General features: G+C 44.6%; 1 protein-coding gene across 2 annotated transcripts; it reads left to right on the forward strand.

The window, feature by feature from the left end:
• The first annotated feature begins 337 nt into the window (after positions 1–337).
• CLDN11 (claudin 11) lies at positions 338–21,601 on the forward strand. 2 transcript variants are annotated; one of them, XM_004037998.5, is made up of 5 exons: positions 338–409; positions 630–716; positions 5,895–6,799; positions 10,677–10,841; positions 20,042–21,601. In XM_004037998.5, exons 3-5 carry the CDS (start codon positions 6,574–6,576, stop codon positions 20,272–20,274), a joined length of 624 nt encoding a protein of 207 aa, XP_004038046.1. In that variant the 5' UTR covers positions 338–409; positions 630–716; positions 5,895–6,573; the 3' UTR covers positions 20,275–21,601. The 2 variants fall into 2 exon arrangements, with proteins under 2 accessions (XP_004038046.1, XP_063560422.1); XM_063704352.1 differs by lacking the exons at positions 338–409; positions 630–716; positions 5,895–6,799 and adding an exon at positions 8,730–8,844.
• Positions 21,602–22,788: the final 1,187 nt, after the last annotated feature.

Genomic DNA, 22,788 nt, shown 5'->3' on the forward strand with positions numbered 1-22,788 from the left:
GGGTTTCACCATGTTGGCCAGGCTGGTCTCGAACTCCTGACCTCAGGTGACCTGCCTGCCTTGGCCTCCCAAAGTACTAGGATTACAGGCATGAGCCACCGTGCCCTGCCCCTTAATTATTAAGATAGAGAATTTAAAGATGTGGCTTTTTAGTTAGATTATTTCCTTATTTTTCACTTCAGCACTTACATACTCTATTACTACTATGTTTTCTGAAAATGTAATCACTAGTTGAATTTGGGCTAAAAATAAGGACTTTTGCTCTTCTTCAGGAACTATGATCTCATAGGTTGAATTAGACAGGATATCATTTAATGCAGTCTGAGACTCTTGGCAGAGAAGTGGATGAATAGAATTGCCTACTTGAAGAGAGAAAACACTCTGAGAGGATTCAAGCCTTAAACTCCAGGTACAAGTTTTTCATTATTTTACTCTATCTACAAGCTGAAGGAAGGGAAATTTGGGATGAAATGGCTTCTGAAGGAATGATATTCTAGTTGCACTGTGAAGAAAGGGCAAGATATGGGGGAGCACCTGGAGCCCTGTTGTCTGTTCTAGAGAACCTGGTGTGTTTTCCGCAGTGATTGTTGGAGAAATTTCCTGAAAAGGAATTTTTTCCCCTCTCGTAGCTGAATTTGAATCTCCAGGTGGAAGTGAATTGTGAAGGTGCCACTCTTCTCTGCTGGAAGTATATGCATTGAGGCCAGCATGTCTAGGTAATTAGAGACTTCTCTGTTTGAGACCTGAGCAGTACACATCCCTTCTACTGCTGAAGGCTTCACTTTCCTGTGGGCGGCAGGTGGGTACCCGAGACCACAAAGAGCTGTACTCTGCCTCTTGCCCACTCCCTAGACCAGCTCCAGTCACCACCTCCTGATTTCTTCTGCATGGTGTCTTCAAGTTCTCATTCTAGTGGAACTTGTAGGCTTGCAAATTCAATCTCTCCCTTTCAACCCTTCAGTCAGCTCCATTCAACAGGTATGTATTGAGTGCCTTTGTGTATGCCACGTACTGTGCCACATTCAACAGTTTCAGTGATGAACAAAATAGACAAAATCCTGAAACTTACAGGTCATTTCATTTTTAAAGCCTATGTTTGATATTCTTTTTATGCTATGAATTTGTTCTACAGTATTTCTAAAAATGTGTGTATGTGTGTATCATCAAATATTTAAAATCCACCAGAGGAATTTATCCCTTAAAAAGAGGTCCCCAGGCCGGATGTGATGGGGAGCTGAGATGGGGGTATCTTTTGAGGCCAAGAGTTTGAGACCAGCCTGGGCAACACAGAGAGACCCCTCCCCCATCTCTATAAAAAATACAACAATAAAAAAATTAGCCAGGTGTGGTGGTGTGCACCTATAGTCCTAGCTACACAGGAGGCTGAGGTGGGAGGATCACTTGGGCCCAGAGTTCGAGGTTACAGTGAGCTATGTTTGTACCGCCACACTTCAGCCTCCAGGGGGACAGCAAGACTCTGTCTTTAACAAAATAAATAAATAAGTAAATAAGGGCCTAGTAGAAGTACTGGATTTTTTAATTGAATAATCTTGCTTAAGTAATTTCATATATGTCCTGTGTTTTCATGTTTGGTTTTCTAAAGAGGTGAATCATCTTTTTAAAATATAGGAAGAAAACTTCCACAGAGAAATGCACATTCCAGTTGGGTTTAATTATCCCTCATTTGGAATGTGCAAAGCTGAGGTTAATCATGTTTCTCTACAAGTTACAGCTCCCTTCAGTTTTTTACCAGCCATGCAATGATAAAAGATAACCACTAGCAGGCGCTAAGAGCCTACTCCTTGGCCCAAACTTTGCTCTCAATGTGGGGTTTTGATGCTTGCCAGCAGTCACGTCTGCTTTGTGGTATGCATTCGTGCTGTAACTGAATAGCATTTTAGTTTGATTGACTATTTTTAGGTGTAAATGGTAGAAGAACAGTTAACCAGGCCTCTTCCTTTGTTTAGTTCACATCTGGGTTTTAGGGCCTTACTGGCCCTAATCCCCTAATCCTCCCCTTCAAATACCTTTGAATAAGAGTAAGATGAAGGAACGAGCTGATGCTCAAGCCACAGAGCATATGACTCATCTTATTTTTTTTTTATAATGGAAAAAAACATTGGACTTAGGGTTAGAAGACCTGAAATCAGGTCTCAGCTCTACCTTCCTAGTACTTCACAGTACATACCTTCCATATGTACTGTGGAAATGTGAAAAGATGGCATGGCAGAGTTTGCTGAGAAAAAATTAACTGAGAAGACCTTTGTCTGGATGGTCTGGGGACCAACGATTGACGTTTATCTGAGGGTGATTAGACCTTGAGAGACTGACTCTTACAACTAAAGGGTACCTGAGACTGTGACAGACCCAGAATATCAGTTTAGTAAGTTGTGCTGCATGGGAAGTCAGGTCTTAATCACAAAGAGGGTTTGGGAGGAGAGCCACAGCCAAGCAATGTGGATGATATTTTTTTTTTTTTTTTGAGACAGAGTTTGCTCTTGTTGCCCAGGCTGGAGTGCAATGGCGTGATCTCGGCTCACTGCGACCTCTGCCTCCCGGGTTCAAGCGATTCTCCTGCCTCAGACTCCTGAGTAGCTGGGATTACAGGCATGCGCCACCATGCCTGGCTAATTTTGTGTGTATATACATATATATATATATATATGTATATATTTGAGATGGAGTCTTGCTCTTGTTGCCCAGGCTGGAGTGCAATGGCACGATCTCGGCTCACTGCAACCTCTGCCTCCCAGGTTCAAGAGATTCTCCTGCCTCAGCCTCTTGAGTAGCTGGGATTACAGGCACCTGCCACCACACCCAGCTAATTTTTGTATAATTTTGAAACCCCGAGACGGGGTTTCACCATGTTGGCCAGACTGGTCTCGAACTCCTGACCTCGTGATCCACCCGCCTTGGTCTCCCAAAGTGATGGGATTACAGGGGTGAGCCACTGTGCCCAGCCGCAATGTGGACGATTTTAGCAAAAGTCTCAGCTAAGATAGCTTGAGGGACTTCCCCACTCTACAGAGCCTTGCTAATGGCACCGCATCCTCAGAGTCTGTGAGCCACAGACTCTGAAAATAGTCAAGGATTCCCATTGTGTCTCTCTGCCTCTTGGCCCCCAGTTCTCTTTGCTTCCATGGCTTCCTGCCTTCCTTTTGAAGGGACAAGCCCTTTCTTTACCTTGGGCTAATGAATTCAAACAGGTTACATCTTGTGGCCTCCTTAAGTGGCCTTTTGTACATCTATGCTGGAATGAATTAGACACTGGCTTTACAATTGCTTTCATTGGATAATAATAATACCCTAATTATTTAGCTTGTATCTCTACCAAAGGGAACTCCCATTTCCAATTAATCTATGCTTCCTATAAATCATTCTAACAGTGTCTAATGTGAATGAGTGTCCAGCAGTGCTGGGCACTATGCTGAGTACTTCATATAAATTATCTCACTTGATTCTCACCATGCCCTAAGGGGGCATTTACTATCTCACTTTGTACATGAAGAACCTGAGAGTCACGTAGGTGAAGGGCCAGCTCAAGTGGCGAAGACAGAATGTGAACCTAGGAGGTCCCAGTCCAAGATAGCAATCTTAACAACTTGGCAATTTTTTTTTTTTTCTTTACCATTTAGTGCCTGAGTTCTGAAATCTGGCTTTACAAACACTATGTGTGTGTGACCTGTGGATGATCTGGGCATGGTTATATTCTGATTGGTTGAAGTTTCATGGTTCGAATGTCAAATTCTAATGGAGGCATAAGAGTGCAGATTTCATGAGTGCTTTACAAGAAGTTGACGTTGCTTGGGTTTTATGTTTTATGTTGTATTTAGCACAAAAGCCATTTTTTAAAAAGTGTTATAAGGAAATATCTGAAAACATTCAGTCCATAGACCCTGGTGATGAAACGTCCCCCAAACACAATGGCTCACTCAGAACATACTCCTATGGAATAGTTTCCACAAATCAAACTCATATGAATATAGGGAGGATACATAAGAATGCGAAATCAGGCCAAGCCTGCTGGCTCATGCCTATTATAATCCCAGCACTTTGGGAGGCCAAGGCAGGTGAATTGCTTGAGCGCAGGAGTTCAAGACCAGCTTGGGCAACATAGTGAGACCTTCTCTCTACTAATAATAAAAAAAATTAGCTGGGCATGGTGACTCATGCCTGTAGTCCTAGCTACTCAGGAGGCTGAGGTGGGAGGATCACTTGAGTCCCAGGGTTCAAGGCTACAATGAGCTATGATCATGCCACTGAACTGTAGACAGGGTGACACAGATCTTGTCTCAAAACAACAACAATGGCAACAACGACAACAACGTTCTGAAGCATCACATTAGCCAGGGGTTTCTGAACACTTACTTTGTACCAATGTTACTTTAAGTTCTGCATATATATTATTAGGTTGGTATAAAAGTAATCGTGGTTTTTGCCATTATGTTTAATACTTTGCACCAACCTAATAGCTCACAGAATTAAAAAAAAAAAAGCCTATGAGGTAGGTACAGTTTTCATCCTTATTTTACAAATGAGAAAAGGAGGCCAAGAATGATAAAGTAACTTGGTCTCACAGCCAGAAAGTGATGGAACCAAGATTTGAACTTGGGCAGTTGGACTGCGTTCTTAGTCACTGTGCTTTCTGGGTGATTACTGTGACCCTTGTACTTGACACTCTGCTATCAATTACAAGAGCCATTTCTGTGTGTGCACTTGATTTCCTTGGGGTCTCCAGGGAAATGTAATTGTCTCCTCAAGTCCAGGCTTTCCTAGAAGACATACTGATTGCACTGATAACCAGCATTAGGGCTGGCTTTGGGAAAGCTCAGTACCTATGATTTATGGTTAGTATCTTAGATTTTAGAATGCTGAGCAGGAAGTTTTCGTGCTTTCTGAAATCCTCACACCTTTAAGTCTCATGATTGGTGAGGAGGCAGTGGTCCAAGGGAATGGATAGAAGGAGATAATAAGATAAGCCGAATGTTTCAAAGGGAGTGAAAACTGTTGAATGTAGATACAGCTCAAGGAAGACTTCCCTATCAGAATAAAAAGGTGCAAATAATGCGGCCTATTTGTATGCATGGTGGCTTAATGATGTTGATGGTGATGATGATAGCTTTACACTATCAGAGCGCTCATTCTGGGCTAGGCAGTTTTCTCAGTGGGGTACAGATATTAATTTATTTACAGTGAGCCAGGGAAGTCTGCTGTAGCTTTTAATGCATCTAAAATGGGACACATGAACCCCTTAGGAATTTTCAGACTGATCAGGACAGTTTCCTAGAAACAGTTCATGAAAGGGATGAGATGGGCCCATGGTGTCTACCCCTTCCTAGCTGCGTGAACTTGGGCAACTTAACCTTCTTGTGCTGTTTCTCTATGGCTAGTGCGTGTAATTTGTTGTTGTTGTTGTTGTTGTTTGCTTTTGAGACGGTGTCTTACTCAGTCGCCCAGGCTGGAGTGCAGTGGCACGATCTTGGCTCACTGCAACCTCCTTCAAGTTATTCTCCTGCCTCAGCCTCCCAAGCAGCTGGGGTTACAGGCATGCGCCACCATGCCCGGCTAATTTTTGTATTTTCTGTAGAGATGGAGTTTCACCATGTTGGTCAGGCTGGTCTCGAACTCCTGACCTTAGGTGATCCGCCCACCTTGGCCTCCCAAAGTGCTGGGATTACAGATGTGAGCCACCACTCCCGGCCTAGTATGTGTCATTGACAATTGTTCCTACCTCAAAGGCTGTTATGAGAATTAAATGAGCTAATGCATGTAAAATGCATCTGCATAATATATAACACAGCTCGATAAATGTGAGTTGCTATTGTTGATTATTATGGCCACGTTTGCCGCTGATGATGTTCAACCACTGAAAAGCATCGTTTTCTTTCTTCTAGTAACTGTGTGTACTGAATGCCTCGCGTCTGTCCCTACTGCACTTTTCAGTCTGTCACAATCCTGGGTCGTCTGGGGACTGTACCGAGCGCCCTTGGAGTGCTCGCAGCAGGGAAGAAGGAGCGAGCAGGGAGGAGCTGAGGAGGGTCGGAGCGGAATGGACACCCAGAGACTGAGATGAGAGAGGGGCTATAAGAAGAGAAACCAGTCGCAGCAAAACAGAACTCTCGACAAACGCACGCCCTCTTTGCGCTCTCCGTTTCTCTGGACCTGGATGGAATTGTTTTACTTTGCATCGCCGGACTGCGCTGCGGACGGGGCGGGGCGGCCCAATGGCCCCCCTGGGGTTACTTTGCTCCCCTTCACGCTTCCCTCCCGGCCCCGCCCCGCGATTGGCCGGCGCGCCCCGGGGCTGCCGCCGATTGGTGCTCGCCGGCCGGAGCCGCGGGGCTTAAAGAGGGGGCGGGGGCGCGCTGCCCAGCAGCGCTGCTGTCCCCGCCGTGCGCCCTTCGCCGCTGAGCTCGCAGCCTCCGGCGCCCACCTCCACCTCCAGTGTCCCGCCTCGGGCCGTCGCCCTCCAGCGGCTCGCGAGCGTGGGAGACGTACCTGGGCAGGCACTGTCCAGCCCAGGCCCAGGCACAGCCGTGAGGGGCGAGGCACGGGGACATCCTGGCGGCCACCATGGTGGCCACGTGCCTGCAGGTGGTGGGCTTCGTCACGAGCTTCGTGGGCTGGATCGGCGTCATCGTGACCACCTCCACCAATGACTGGGTGGTGACCTGCGGCTACACCATCCCCACCTGCCGCAAGCTGGATGAGCTGGGCTCCAAGGGGCTGTGGGCCGACTGCGTCATGGCCACGGGGCTGTACCACTGCAAGCCCCTGGTGGACATCCTCATCCTGCCGGGTAAGGACCCGAGCTTGGCGGCGGCTCCCAAATCCTTATCCTCTGGGTAGAGAGCGGGATATTAGACGGCGTCACAGAGACATTTTGGGGGCTTGAAGACCTTTGGGTACGTTTTTGACATCCCTAGTCCCACCTTGTTGTAGAAGAATTAGGCAGCCCCGAACTTAACTTCTCTAGGCCGCAGTATTCTTATCTGGAATTTGAGATAATAGTGGCAATGTGGCCGGTGGTAACACTGGCCGAGTCCCTTTGAGAATGAACAAACCGGAACACCTAATAGGAACTGAGTCCGTGTTAATTACTGCGGCCCCAGCCCGCATCCTTCCACCGTCCGCTTCCCGAAGTGCTTCCCGCTCCCGCCCGGCCGCCCCCGGGGCGCCGAGCCTTCGCGTTAGATTCCGCCCGCAGAGGTGAGAAGGAGCGTGTAACACAAGCTGACAGGAGAATCGAACCGGCTCAGGCTGAGTTTCTCGGTCCTCATGGGATGGGCGAAGCGCCCCCGGCCAGGTTAGAGCCCTCCTAGCTCCGTCCGCCCAGCCGCTGAGCAATTCACGTCCAGGGCTCTCTGGGCTGCCTGGTTTGGGAAATGTCAGGTTGATTCCCGCACGTGCCCAGGGCCATCTCCGCTGCCCCCGCTACCCCCGCCCCTGCTGTGGGCGCGTCAGACCGCGGGGCTGCGGTGACGCCGGCTCCCGCTCCGCGCCGCTGGGTTGGATAGGGACGAGCGGGCGCTCCTCGGAGGGCGGACTCCATTGGGGAGATACGGAGAGCGCCGCCGAGGGTCGCTCGCCGCCACCCCTCCAGCGTGTCTCAGAGTGGGAAGGGGAGGTAAAAATTGACAGCCTAGCGCCGGCCAGGGGCCACATTTTCACATGTGTCCTGTGGAAACATTTTGGGCGACAGTCTCAATTCAGATTTAAACCAATGGGTTGGGCAATGGCGAGGTCGCGGGCACCCCCTTGGTTTTCTGCTGGAATCTCTGCCCTACCCCAAAGGCATGTCCTTGTCCCGGTCCCTACAAGGTGGGCTTCTGTCCCCCAGCCTTCGTGGATTGTGCTCACTTAAAGGATTTTCCCGGTTTCCTCAAGATGGGGAGAAACCTGTCCCTGAAGCCGCCAGTCAGATAAGACTCTGCTCGGCCCTTAAGCCTCCTCCAAGCACGCCCTATTTCCGGTCCTCGCAGGCGGAATCTGAATCCCTCCTTCCTCCCTGCTGCCTAGTACTTGGCTCTTATCCCCACAAAGGCACATTTTATCTTGTTTTTTGTTGATTGTTCGTGAGTGAAGTTCTCCCACTACGTTTTAAATTCCTTGAAGATAGAGATGGCGTCCTGTTATTCTCTTTGCTTCCTCTTCTGGACCTGGCATGGCCTCTGGCACACAATAGCTGCGGGCAGTGCTTGCCTGGTTTGCCTTACGCTATCCTTTCCTTCGTTTTGAACTTTCAGAAGGCCAGAGGTCAACGAACGCAGATCTAGACTCAGCTTTGGCTAATGCTGGTGTTGGCAGACCCAGGCCAGCCTCCGGCATCCAGGACTCACAATCTGGGTGAGGGGGACAAATTGCTAGCCTCAGTGAACCACGGTTGTCTTCTTTTAAAAGTTAAAATCAGATCAACCACCCATCTTTCACGATGATTTGAGGATTAAATGAGATAAGAAATGTAATCTCCTTTGAGATAGTAGATGCTTCATGAATGGTACCTATATTAAAAGCTGGGCATGGTATTTGTAGGGATCTTTGAAGCATAAAATTAACTTTGCTTCCTTCTCCCGAAATTAACTTTACTGAGCATTCAGTGCCAAGTGGTTTGTTTTCAGAGAACAAAGGCTGTCCTCCAGAGGGGAGTGCATACTGGGGGGGTGGGGGGGTGGGGGGCGGCGCTAGTCCTTCCTGCCTTCCCCCTCCCTCATACTTTGGGTGGAGGCAGGAACAGTCCTCTGTCCCTATCTTTTGGTGTCCGGACATGGCCTTGGCACTGTAGCATGTGGACAGCCAGTGCCATGGATTTCAGAACCTGCATTGCCAGTTGACTGCCTGCTTTGTGTGAGTACTGGCTCTCTACAAGCCGCAGAGGCGGACGGCTGGGTCAGGGGATGGGCCTCAGACTTCCTGGAGCTCCTTTCTGGAGATCTTCAAGTCAGTAGACACTTGACTGATTATCTTTAATTCTGAAGGAGCTGAGATGGGCAGTGCTGGAAGAGGGCCCTTGTGAAGTCCGAATTCTGGCAAAACGTTCCTTGCTAAGAGACAGCGTTGAAGTTAGGCCTTTTTGCACGTGAGGGTCCTGGTGTGTGAGGCAGATGTCGGCTAGTTTCCTGGCTTTGCTGTGAACTCTGCCTCACCCAGGCCACTAGTACTAGTTCCTTCTGAGCAAAAAGGGGAGGGTAATAAATGTGACGCCCCCCCCCACCTTTTTTAAGAGGAGGGAGAGTTTTAATGAGAAACATTACATTTGAAAGTGAAACAAATTTGTCTGTGAAATTCTCCCAGTGTCTTGTCAGATTTATTCTAAATAAATGTGACACATATTGTAATCTGTTTCTTAATACAGTTTTTACTTGGCATTTTACTTGACAGGATAAAGTTCATGTAGTTTTGCTCTACTCTTCTATTTTTCAGTTCTCTTACTCCTTGATTCGCAGTTGTTTCCATGATCTGTTGTGGGCACTGTGTTAACTCCGTGAATACCAAGGCAGGTGTCTGCCCTCCAGGAACCCTGAGGGCTGGAGAGATGCCTTTTAAGCAATGATGGACAGTTGGGGAAGGATGCCCAGGGCACTGTGGGTGAGGCAGGAGATGAGGCCCAACAATTTAGGGACAGGATCCATGAGGACAACAGCCTCTGGGGAGATAGCAAAGAGAGGAAGCCTGAGTCTTAGTTTAGTCTGGGTTAGGGCCACAGCCAATGTGAATGAAAGCACATGGTTAGGAGAAAATCACCTAGGACACCTGAAGATGAAAGCGCTGCACTGAGACAGACAAAGAACACCAATGATAACAACTAACCTTTTTTGAGGATTTGGTATAGGCACTGTTTTAAGCACTAAATAAATTAACTAATGTAATCTTCAGTAGAATTCTATTAGAGAGATGTAGGTACTATTATATTATTATCAATATTTTATTTGTTTGTTTATTTATTTGTTTATTTTGAGAAAGAGTCTCGCTCTGTCACCTGGGCTGGAGTGCAGTGGCTCGATCTCAGCTCACTGCAACCTCCGCCTCTCAGGTTCAAGCGATTCTGCTGCTTCAGCCTCCCCAAGTAGCTGGGACTACAGGCTCACACCACCACACCAGGCTAATTTTTGTATTTTTAGTAGAGACGGGGTTTCGCCCTGTTGGCCAGGCTGATCTTGAACTCCTGACCTCAGAAGATCCACCTGCCTTGGCCTCCCAAAGTACTGGGATTAGAGGTGTGAGCCACCATGCCTGGCCTGTTGTTACTTTATAGATGTGGAAAATAAGACATCATGGTTGAGTAACTTGCCCAAGGTCACACAGGTAGAGCTATCAATAGCAGACTGGAAACAATAGAGGCCCTCACAGAATGATTCTTGGGAGATTTCAGTTTTCATCTGAACTTTCTCAGGGGGATGTAATAATGTAAATGGACTCTTGGCCCCTCCATCCTGGAAGCTTGGCCAAGTGGTCTAAACCAGGGGTCCCCATTTAGTTTCTCCAGCCCCCTTTTTTCTTGCTGAGTTGTTTTAAAAGCTGAAAAATGCTTAGTGACCTTAGACAACATTAGCACCTTCTAAGTCCTGGAATCCGCCAAGAAGGAGGAAGGGAGATGGTGCTGAATTCCCCTAAGGCAGGGCTCAGGAAGCAAGAGAACCCTGTGGTCTAACCTTTCCCATCTGCTCTGTTGTTCCCAGGCTACGTGCAGGCCTGCCGCGCCCTGATGATTGCTGCCTCGGTCCTGGGTCTGCCGGCCATTTTACTGCTGCTGACTGTTCTTCCCTGCATCCGGATGGGCCAGGAGCCCGGTGTGGCTAAGTACAGGCGGGCCCAGCTGGCTGGTGTTTTGCTCATTCTGCTGGGTAAGACAGCTTTCTCAGTGGTACCCTGCCTATGAGGGAGCCTGATGAATCTCAGATCTTGTGGTTGCTGCCTTCTCAAGTTCAAGAGAAATGTGAAAGGAAGCCAAGTGAAGCCAGTGGGGGATGGACCCCCACAATCTGTATCCCTTTGTATTTTATGGGCAGTTTACACAGAGGGCTAAGTAATGTCTCTGGGAGTCACTGACCATGAAGATAAGTTTAAAAAGAGAAAGAGGATTTTGAAGGTAGGAAATACCTAAGGGAAAGACCTGAAAGATGGAAGCCTTCTCAGTCTTCACAGTGGAATCCTTTTTGAACACCTATGCCCAGGTCCCACGGCAGATCAATTGAATCAGAATTTTCTGGGCATCAGGCCAGGCAAAGATATTTTTTGAAAGCTTCCGAGGTGATGCTTATGTGCAGGCAAGACTGAGAAGCTCAGTTAATAAAGAAGGAGGCTGAGGTGGGCGGATCACTTGAGGTTGGAAGTTCAAGACCAGCCTGGCCAATATGGTGAAACCCCATCTCTACTAAAAATACAAAAATTAGCCAGGTATGGTGGTGCACGCCTGTAATTCCAGCTACTCGGGGCGGGGGGGTGCTGAGGCAGGAGAATGATTTGAACCCAGGAGGCAGAGGTTGCGGTGAGCTGAGATCACGCTACTGCGTTCCAGCCTGGGTGACAGAGTGCAACTCCAAAAAAAAAAAAAGAAAGAAAGAAAGAAAGAAAAAAGTAAAGAAGAGGCAAGAGAAAAGTCAGGAGTTGAGGGTGGTTAGACCACCAGGTGATGGCTCCGTCCTTTAACTCAGTAAGCCTTCCTTGAGCCTGTGGGCCAGACACCATGGTAGGTACTGGGGACACTGGGGAAAATAGGCCGTCTTTGCTTTGAGTGTACTTGGAAACCTCAATAGAATATGGTATGTGCTCATGTAGAAAAGGTATATAGTCTGTGCATACACATAGGAAGGCACCTAACCCAGACTGGATGAGTTTCCAGAGCGGAAGAACCCAGCAGTAAGCTCTGAGACTTGAAGAGGAGGTGGGCTGGTCATGAATTGAGGGGAGGGACAGTCCAGGGACAGGAAATGGCATGTGCTCATTTGGTTTTGCCGATTATGCCTGCACATAGAGGGCTTCATTTAACAACCTATGGAGGGTCCTTCTAGCTCTATTCTGGTCAGTGATTTAATTTCTCTCCTTTTTTTTTCCCTCAGATGCTAGTTTCATTAGCACATTCTAAATCCTAATAGACAATATGAATTTTAAGAACAACAACTCTTGCTGCAAAGTGCGCATATCAGTGACAACAAATTAGTCTGGTAATGGGTTAGATATAAAATCACCTTCTTCTGAAACAAGGAATTCATACCCCCAGACTGGCATATCAGATGATGAATTTGAGGGGTAAGGATAAGGGGTCAGGGTTCTGTGTGGGTTGATGCCACTTAGTGGTGGGTACCTCCCATCTGGAGGCCTCACACTCACAATGACACCAGTAAGGTGAGGGGACATGAGAGGTGGGGCACCATTTTCCAGGATTGCAAAGGGACGGAGGCTTGCAGGTTCTTGTGAAGCCACAAGGGTGTGTGTGTGTGTGTGCGCGCGCGTGTGTGTGTGTTAACAGGAGTGAAAAGGCCACTGTAATTTCCAGAGAAAAATCTGAATGTGGAAATTTTGGTTCCAGCCACAAAGAATTTGTGTGCCAGCGTCACACGGAACACATATCAGCATCCGGTGCTTTATCTGACTCACAGGGGCCCCCTCTTGCAGTGCTCTATGGAGGTCAGATCTATTGTCTGACTCCCTTTCCAACAGGAAAGTCAAAGCTCCACAAGTAAACTTGGTTTGCAGAATCCAGGTGAAACCCTTCTCCTAGACACTTGCTGTTTGTTACTTTCCTCACATTCTCACAGAAGCCCTGGAAGGTTCTCTTGGGCTCTGAGGATGGCAGAGCCAAAAGGTGGGTCTGTTGTGTTGAGTGCTCATGTTTAGAAATTCTGGCCTTCCATATGAATGTCACAGGTATCCACAAGTAAGAGAACACACTAAAACAAACATACAAACCCTGGAAAATAGAGGGATAAAAGCAAAGTATACGTAGTTTAAAAAACCCTAAAAACAACAGAATTGTTTAGTTGAATAATCAGGGATATTGAAGGAAAAAGCAACCGGTGGTTTGAAACTTCCTAGCTGAATTTGTTTTTCTTTATCTTCTAAAAATGGGTTGATATAGATAGGCAGAATCACAGAGGAAGAAAGTGAGGTGGGTCTGGGGAGTGGGTGAGTGCCTCAGTCCCTGTTTGCCTGTCTGGAGTGAAACTATGGGGGAAGCAGGACATGGAGGGACCTGACCCCACCCAAGGAGGCTGCCCATTTCCGGACACTCACCAGAGTCCCCTCATTGCCCTTTTACGGCCTTGCATTTCCGATATTGTCTGCCTGCTTTGCTCCTATCCGGATTTGTTTCTCAGTGGATCACCACTGCCTTTGGGCTGGATGTTGTTTTGACTGGAACGAGCTAGCTCTGGAAATGTAAAGCTCATTGTCTCAAGCATGGCACCTGCTGATCTCCTCTAGGTCTTCTCACCATGGAGCCCCAAGTGCCTTGTTTCCCCTGTTGGCAGTGGTGGGAGGAGCACGGGGACTGAAGGCTCCCTTTGTGTTGCTCTGGACTGTTTCTGTCACTCCCCTAGAGAAGCCAGCGCTAGGCCTGTGCAAGGTCCTCAGGGTCACTGAATGGGGCTGAACAAACACACCTCATTCGACCAAAGAAGATGAGGCACCTCCTGGGTTTCGGGGGCCTGGGAACTGGACACAGTGTCACAGCTAGTCCTGGTATGGGAACTGTGAACACTGCTAATTAAAATCAGTTTTTCCTGACCCTGAAAATCTGTAATTATTTTTGTGAAAGCTTAAAAAAATTATGTCTGTTGTACAACTTTATCTTCTCAGCAGTTCCGTTTAATGGTGTGAGGATTTGGTTCCTGCTGTGGAGGAAGAAATAGGAGCCAGTTGCTTCTAAAGCCAGATGAGTAGCACAGGAGCAGCAGGCTCTCAGATCTGTGGTGGATTTGAGGCTAATCTGTTTGTGGCTTTTCAAGAGTCCCTGCCAAGGCAGGAGGTGCCTGTGCCCTGAATTGTTTGATCTTATCAGCTGGAGTCAGATCCAACTGTGCTGAATCTGGAACCTACTACTTTCTAGCTGTGTGAACTGGGGCAGTTCCTTAATGTCTCTGGTCCCTTCCATAAAATGGGAACAATAACGCCTGCTTCTCAGGTTAGTAAAAACAGTGAAATGATGTGTGAAAGTTATTTAGCATGGGATCTGGCACATGGTAAGTGCTCCATAAATGGTTGCTATTATTATTGTTATTGTTGGTTAGCTGGTTAAAAGAATACCCTGAGAGCAGCTGGGTATTCTTCCAATCATGTCAATTTCCTTCTTTTTATTTTTATTTTTTGAGACGGACCTTTGCTCTGTCGCCCAGGCTAGAGTGCAGTGGCGCAATCTTGGCTCACTGCAACCTCTGCCACCGGGGTTCAAGCGATTCTCCTGCCTCAGGCTCCCGACTAGCTGGGATTACTGGCATGTGCCACCATGCCCGGCTAATTTTTGTATTTTTTGTATAGATGGGGTTTCACCATATTGGGCAGGCTGGTCTCGAACTCCTGAGCCGTGAGCCACCGCGCCTGGCCAAGAAGGTCTTTAAGAACGTTTTTATTTTGGAAAATATCAGACCTATATAAAAGTAGAGGAATAGTATAATAAACTCCTGTGAACCCAACCTCCTCAACAGTGATCAACTCATGGCTGTAACATATGCTTCATCTTTCCACTTCTCCATTTCTTCCAGTCTTCAGATTTTTTAAAGGAAATCTTAGATAGCATATCAAGAAAGATTTTTTTCGCTATTACTAATGTAAGAAGTCAGAATAATTTAAATGATTTTAATGAAAATTTTGCTTTGTGCTAGAAATGATGCTTTTAAAAGTTCTTTCAGGGCTGGGCGTGGTGGCTCACGCCTGTAATCACAGCACTTTGGGAGGCTGAGGTGGGTGGATCACCTGAGGTCGGGAGTTCGAAACCAGCCTGACCAACATGGAGAAACCCTGTCTCTACTTAAAATATAAAATTAGCAGGGCATGGTGGCACACGCCTGTAATCCCTGCTACTTGGGAGGCTGAGGCAGGAGAATCACTTGAACCCAGGAGGCAGAGGTTGTGGTGAGCCGAGATCACACCATTGCACTCCAGCCTGGGCAACGAGAGCAAAAATCCATCTCAAAAAAATAAAAAACAAAAAAAAAACCCAAAAAACAAAAAATACAAAAATTAGCCAGGTGTGGCAGGTGCCTGTAATCCCAGCTACTCGGGAGGCTGAGGCACGAGGATTGCTTGAACCCATGTGGCGGAGTTTGCAGTGAGCTGAGATCATGCCACTGCACTCCAGCCTGGGCGACAGAGTGAGACTGTCTCAAAAAAAAAAAAAAAAAAAAAAAAAAAGAAAAAGTCCTTTCAGTGGGAAGTGACAAAACTTGAAAAAAGGTTCACTGGGGCCAGGCATGGTGGTTCATGCCTGTAATCTAGCATTTTGGAAGGCAGACGCGGGCAGATTGCTTGAGCCCAGGAGTTTGAGACCAGCCTGGCCAACATGGCAAAACCCCATCCCTACTAAAAATACAAAAGTTAGGCCAGCCTGGTGGTGTGTACCTGGGATCCCAGCTACTTGGGAGGCTGAGGATCGATGCTCGGGAGAATGAGGCTGCAGTGAGTCGAGATTGCACCACTGCCCTCCAGCCTGGGCGACAGATACCCTATCAAAAAAAAAAAAAAAAAAGATTTATTGGAAGGAGGAAGAAATGTCAGTGTCTACTGATCTTGTCTTTCTCTGCCTCTTTGTCTGTCTGTCTGTCTCTCTTTCTCTCAGTTGTTACCTCCAAAGTCAAACATACCTGTGTTGATTTTATTTAACTTCATGTTTATTTAACTCCATGTGTTACCATGTGTCATCTCATCTTTAAAGAGATTAAAAGCCACACTTACATTTCATTGCTTTAAAATGGACTTCTCAAATATTTTCTGTTTGGTCACGTCACCATCATTCTTAGTTTTTAACAAGGCATATCTTATCAATTAAAGAATGTATTGTGTTGCATTATTTGAAACTTGTTCTCAAAAGGGGCAAACAATTTTATTCTTTGAAGAGCAAGGAATTCTGCTTATGAGAGGACCAGGTTTAGATATATCTGTCTTTACATAGTGAAGCTTTCTTTTCCCTTCCCTTTCTCTCCCTTCTCTTCCCCCTTCTCCTCCTTCTCATTTTTAGCTAAGAATATGCCTCAGTTTTACTTTCTGTTTTCCAACAGCAAATGGAACCCCCCCCACCTTGTGTAGTTAGCTGTTGCATCTTCTGAAGGTAAAAGAGGAGAAAAACTGAAAAATCTGACTGCTAAAATTACTCTGTCTTGTTTTTAGAGACTTAATTTAAAAATAAACTCTGATGATATAAAAAGAAAAAGAACAAAAATTCCCTTTGTCTGTCTTCAGTTTTCTTGACCTTACAGGTAACTGACTTTCTAGAAAAACACTTTCTTTATTTTTCCCAAATAACAGAGAGAACCATTCCAAACTCATCTTTTTGGGTTTGCAAATAAAATTAAAACTATCAGGCCTTCTGTGTCTTTAAGAAAGGCAATTATTTTTGGCCAGTTATATTACTATTTCACATTTTTAAAAGTTAAGTAATGATTTGACTTGAATTTTTAACTTTACTGGTCAAAACATATCTCTTTCTCTCTTGAAACCATTACTGAAATTGAGTAAATTCTCCTTTTTTAGTTTTTAAACATTTTTCATTTTGGGTTCAATTGAAGGTCACTGTTTTCAGTGAGCCTCTCATTTCCTTTCATGTTATGTGGTAGTCTGTCATTTTTTAGTGGTTTTGATGTGGTTCATCTTTGAGAGCCACAGGAATTCCACCCAGGGTTCATTTGTCTCCTAGGAAGTAAAGAGCCTGCTGGCACTCATTTGCCTTGTTTTGTGTGAATTGTAAGAGAAGGAAATCTTTAATGAGGTCAGTGATGAGCTTGCGACTTTAAGTGTGTTAAAGTCACAATAAGATTTTATGACTTTGGGCATCAGTTTTGGTATGTATGAAGTAAAATGTAGAATTGAAATGAGACTACTTCTCATCTATCCATCCATTCGTTCCCCCGTTCACTCATCCATTCCTATGGAGGTTCATTGTATGAAATATTTAGACCTTTTTCTGATTTTTCCCTTTTTCTAATGATTTATATTGGAATAAAACCTAACAAAATCCCTAAAATACTCAAAACCAAGACTGATGGTTACTTTTGGGATATTGAGTCTGTTATTTCCCTGTGTGAAGATAATCTTGTTTTATTATTTGCTTAAGGGAACAATTAAATGAATTTAGAGGCAGTTTCTTGTCTTATTCTATAAAATCTCAGTGTGAAAGTTAGGTTAACAATAGATGTGGGGAATGCTTTCCTGCATGTGTGTGCACATGTGCTGTATGTGTAAATACAAAGTATAGTTGAAAAATATAAAACTTGATTTGAACCCTGAGTTGTTTTGAAACCAGTTAATTGTTTATAGGAAAGATCGGTTAGATTGAACCATATCAGTTGTTTGGGAATTAGAACTTTTTTCTCTACAGAATTCAGCTTTTCACTCCCCTTCTTTTTCCTCTAAACAAGCCTGGGTGTTTGTAAGCCTTTGCTAGGTTGCTGTTTTTTGCCCGCAGCTGAACGAATGCCCACTTTTGAGGTTTAGGGCTGTGTAAGTAGATTGTGTATTGCTATGGAAAATCTACAGTAGTTCTCTCTGGCTGAAACACTCCAGAAGAGGATTTTAGTCCCTTTTGCTGACAGAGAAAAAGGTTTTTCTCTGTGTCTTGCTGAAAGTAGAGACTCTGATAATAGCCAAGCAATTCTCCAAGAGTGCCTGATTTGGAGTTCACGCCAGAGAAGAGAAAGAAAAAGACTTTCCCCTGCATCTGAGGTTTCCAAAGTCCTGAGCTAGAAAGGGAGGTTTCACGTACACACTGCTTTTCTTGAACATTCTAGTCACAGAAGGAAAATACATCTTCTCATGGTATCTCATATGAAAATATTACAGAAGTTGGCATGACTGTGCTTACTTTTTAAGAAAAAGGAAGCATTAGCATATGGATAGATTTTAGCTGCTTCTTCTCTTTTTTTTTTTGACACAGAATCTTGCTCTGTTGCCCAGGCTGGAGTGCTGTGGCAAGATCTCCGCTCACTGCATGCAACCTCTGCCTTCTGGGTTCAAGCAATTCTCCCTGCCTCAGCCTCCTGAGTAGCTGGGATTACAGTCGCCCACCATCCATGCCTGGCTAATTTTTGTATTTTTTTAGTAGAGATGGGGTTTTGCCATGTTGGCCAGGCTGATCTTGAACTCCTGACCTCAGGCGATTCGCCCACCTTGGCCTCCCTAAGTGCTGGGATTAAAGGTGTGAGCCACCATGCCTGGCCAATTTTAGCTTCTTAGATAATCTATAAATAATGAATGGAGTGAATTTGGGCTGTTAGAAAGCCAATCTGGGCAATTCATAGCTTTTCAAATTAACTCTCTTCCTTCTGATTTCCTCGTGAGATCTATTCTTTTTAAGGATAGAAATCATATCTTCCTATGTATATCTATACCCAGCTTGTGGGGGTGGGCTTAATCTATTGTCAATAAAAATCTATGTTACAAGCAACACAAATGCGATGAGATTGTTTAAAAGGTCTTTCAAAATGGGTAAGACCAATCTTTTTTCCATTTAGAACTAATATACAAGGCTGTTAGATTTGATTGCTTATGTTAAGTTATATTTCTTCTCTGTGGGCATAGAGAGTAAGTTAGAAAATCACTTACGATGAGTAGAAATCAGAAAAAAGCTTGCCGAGTTGAAAGTGATAACGGTACCCCTGGTGGCAAACATCAGACTGGCAGTGCAGTACTCTGTCTTGAATTTGTTGATGGAAACCTCATTGTTATTATTATTGTTATTATTATTTTTCTGTCTGCCAACTTTAATGTGCCATCTCAACTTAAAGAGGTTTGGAGTTACTTTGTTTAGAGCTGTGTTGTTTGGTACAGTAGCCACTAGCTACATGTGGCCATTTAAATTAAAATTAATGAAAATTCAAAATTCAGTTCTTCATCTCACTGGCCTCATGGCAAATGATCAATGGTCCCACATAACTTGTGGCCACTCCATTTGACAGTGCTGGTCTAGAGATTTGAAAAAAATAAAAAAAAGTCTTTATAGCCTCTTGCCTGCCCATGTTTTGTTACTTTGCTTATAAAGAGGTGAAAAACTACATGATATATAAGCTATTTCTTATTTTACTCTATAAAATCAAAACCAAAACGAAGATTAGATTGATTGGTGCAAGACCATAAGTAAAGTTCTACCATTTTGACCCTTGAATGGGTGAGTTTTTCTACTCCAAGGACTGTTCATTTGTGTGTTGGGATTTTGTGATTGTGAATAGCGTAATACAAACTTGAACCTTTATCTGGTACTCCGTTTTCATCTAGCAACATTCACCACAGCAAGAGAAATTTCATACCTTCTCCAGATCTTTGTAATGTGAATTGACCAAACTGAGAAAATAGAGTGGAAAATTGAGGTGGCTGCCATCTTGTTTCTCATATTTGAATAGCTCAGATCATTCAGCCATTCAACTGGTCTACATTGAGCACATACTATTTGCCTTGTACCAAGGTAGACATAAGTAAGACATGGACCCTACCTTCAAGGAACTCAGAGCTTAGAATGATGCACAGACATGTAAAGGGGTAATTATAATACAATTAAGTAAGAATACTAATTTTAGAATTATAACTGTAGATATGAAGTGTTGATATACAAGTAAATACAAATAAATATTTTTTGGACTTAAATGGTTTATTTCTAGGTTTTTACATTGGAATTATTTTGTTTCTGCTACCTGCTGAAAAAAATAAGGACCCAGCAGTCTACTTCTTCTACACATGCCAACTGCTACATATTGGTTCAGTGTTGAGGGAGCACAGCTGTGTGTATGGAGCTTTTTGGAGCTGGTTGGAAGCCACAAGTGTGTGTATGTGGAGTGAGTGGGCCTGCCCAAGTGCTTGGTGTGTGATGGTTGCGCCCAGTCACCACCTCTCCATGTCTCTCCAGCTCTCTGCGCCATTGTTGCCACCATCTGGTTCCCTGTGTGCGCCCACCGTGAGACCACCATCGTGAGCTTTGGCTACTCCCTGTATGCAGGCTGGATTGGTGCTGTGCTGTGCCTCGTGGGTGGCTGTGTCATCCTCTGCTGCGCTGGAGATGCTCAGGCCTTTGGTGAAAACCGTTTCTACTACACTGCGGGCTCTAGCTCCCCGACTCATGCGAAGAGTGCCCATGTATAAGAGGGCTGCCCAGCTGCCCACAGAGGTGCTGTAGATGCTGGGCCCAGGGCCCTAGGTTTGCTCATCACAGTGTGGGGAAGCCCACTCCTCTGCCAGGCTCTAAAGCCAAAGGTCTAGAAAAGCATCCTGTCTGGCATTTTGTAGTCTTAACTTCTCCCCATTTCCTCCATCTTTTGGTTGCCTTAAAAGAAATCTCTAGCTCAGATAATGCCCAGACATTTTTTTCCCATGGTGTTGCCCCTATTAGCTCTTTTCTTGGACATTCTTTTGCTGTTTATTAAAAATATATTATATATATTTTGTTTCTTTAAATTTCAAATGTTTTGCAAACATCACTGAGTTAGGTGGGGGTGGGGAAGAGAAATACAATACACTTTTTTTTTTTTTTAAATAGGGCCTCACTCTGTTGCTCAGGCTGGAGTGCGGTGGTGTGTTCTCGGCTCATGTAGCCTCAACCTCCCTGGCTCAAGTGATCCTCCTGCCTCAGCCTCCCAAGTAGCTGGGACTACAGGCGTTCACTACTACACCCAGCTAATTTTTAAGTTTTTTGTAGAGATGAGGGCTCCCTATGTTGCCCAGGTTGGTCTCGAACTCCTGGACTCAAAGTATCCTCCCTCCTCGGCCTCCCAAAGTGTTGGGATTATAGGAGTGAGCCACCACACCGGCCAAGATGCTTTTCAAACTGATACAGATGACAATGGGAGCCTCATAAAGATGGCTTTTGTTTCTTCCCTTCAAGGTCATTTACTTGTACGAGACAGAAAAAGATAGCATTGGGGACATGGGATGGGGGAGGGAGGGCAATAGTGGAACGAACTTTCCATGGGAAACTTTCCCTTTTGTAAGTTGAGGGCCAGGGGTAGGGATATTTTTTAGTTTGTGATTTTACATTTATCTGTACATACTTTTTCAAGATTGATCATTTTTATAACCATGGTTTTCCTGAAATCCTCAATTCATCAATATGAAGGAAATGAACCACATAGACTTTATGCAATAAATAACAGTGCAAGTGAGTATAACTTTAACTGATGTTCCACAAAACATTTTTGATTTCAGGTTTGTATGATGTAGTTTTTAATCGTACATTTTCATATGCTTCAAACTAACACATTTTTAAAGCTTTCCCCCACTTTTCTCTCTATTTGCATTGTTAGCCATCTTGAAGTGATGTTGTTTAACATAAATTGTACTGTTGAATTTGGCTTTACGGGTGTAAACACTGATGGTATATCAGTATCTGAGACCCCAAACTCTCCAAATACTGATGGTGCATTTTATTCTTGAAGTGAAATCTGTGCAATAAAATAACAGACTGTCTGCAAAACTGGCCTTCGATCTTCTGTTGTATCCAGAGGTATCATTATTGATTTAAAAAAAATCTCATTAATATCTACTGGTAATTTATAGGGAATCTGATCAGTGATTCAAGAACAAGTAATTCTGCATTGCCTTGAATAATTAAAAAGTTATATTTTATTCACGGTATTGCAGTGGTAATTTGTGGTCATGAAAGCATAACTTCAATGCTCTCTAGGTTTCTTAAGTGGGGTGACTTTATGGCATCTTTAATCATTGATCAATGGGCAGCAATCAGAAACAAAGTTCTCAGCATTATGCAGTTAATGTCCTTCATCTACTTCTAACACTTAGTAAAGGAATTGATTGGCTAGGTATAAAAAGAGAATTAACGAAACCTATTTTATTGGATCTTTAAGTAATAATATCTAAATACATTTCGTTCAAACATACATATGTAGCTGTTTGGACATTTTGGACAAAGACACATTGAGTTGATTTTTATTTGTTTTTCTGTTCCAGAAACTTCATCAAGTTACGGGCCTGGTCTAAGAAAACACATTGCAATCTATTTTGGCAGACTTCTTCCAAATAAAATACTAATTTCATTAGCTGATAGTATAGTAATTGGCAAACATTTCCTCTTTGGAAATACCAATTTGGGCTAGCCATTTTGCAGAAATTTGTGTAGTTTTGATTATAACCCGTTGGAGAGCATTTCTAAATTACTTATACATAAAAGATAATCTTTTTTTGTTTGTTTTTTTGAGAAGAAGTCTCGGTCTGTTGCCCAGGCTGGAGAGCAGTGGTGCGATCTCGGCTCTCTGCAACCTCCGCCCCTTGGGTTCAAGCGATTCTTGTGCCTCAGCCTCCCAAGTAGCTGGGACTACAGGTATGCGCCACCACACCTGGCTAATTTTTGTATTTTTAGTGGAGACAGGGTTTTGCCATGTTGGCCGGGCTGGTCTGGAACTCCTGGCCTCAAGTGATCCTCCTGCATCAGCCTTCCGAAGTGCTGGAATTACAGGCGTGAGCCACCGTGCCTGGCCATAGAAGACAATTTTTATGTTAACTAAAATATTTGCTTAGCTATTATAATATAGCTTTTGTAAGGCTAAAAGTCATGTGACTACATTGGAGGACCCTCCCTACCTCATTAAAAGTTGTCAAGGTATAACGATTATGAACCAGAAGGGAGCAAAAGGCATTTGAGGG

Source organism: Gorilla gorilla, chromosome 2 (assembly GCF_029281585.2).
Source record: "Gorilla gorilla gorilla isolate KB3781 chromosome 2, NHGRI_mGorGor1-v2.1_pri, whole genome shotgun sequence".
NCBI classification, from domain to species: Eukaryota; Metazoa; Chordata; class Mammalia; order Primates; family Hominidae; genus Gorilla; species Gorilla gorilla.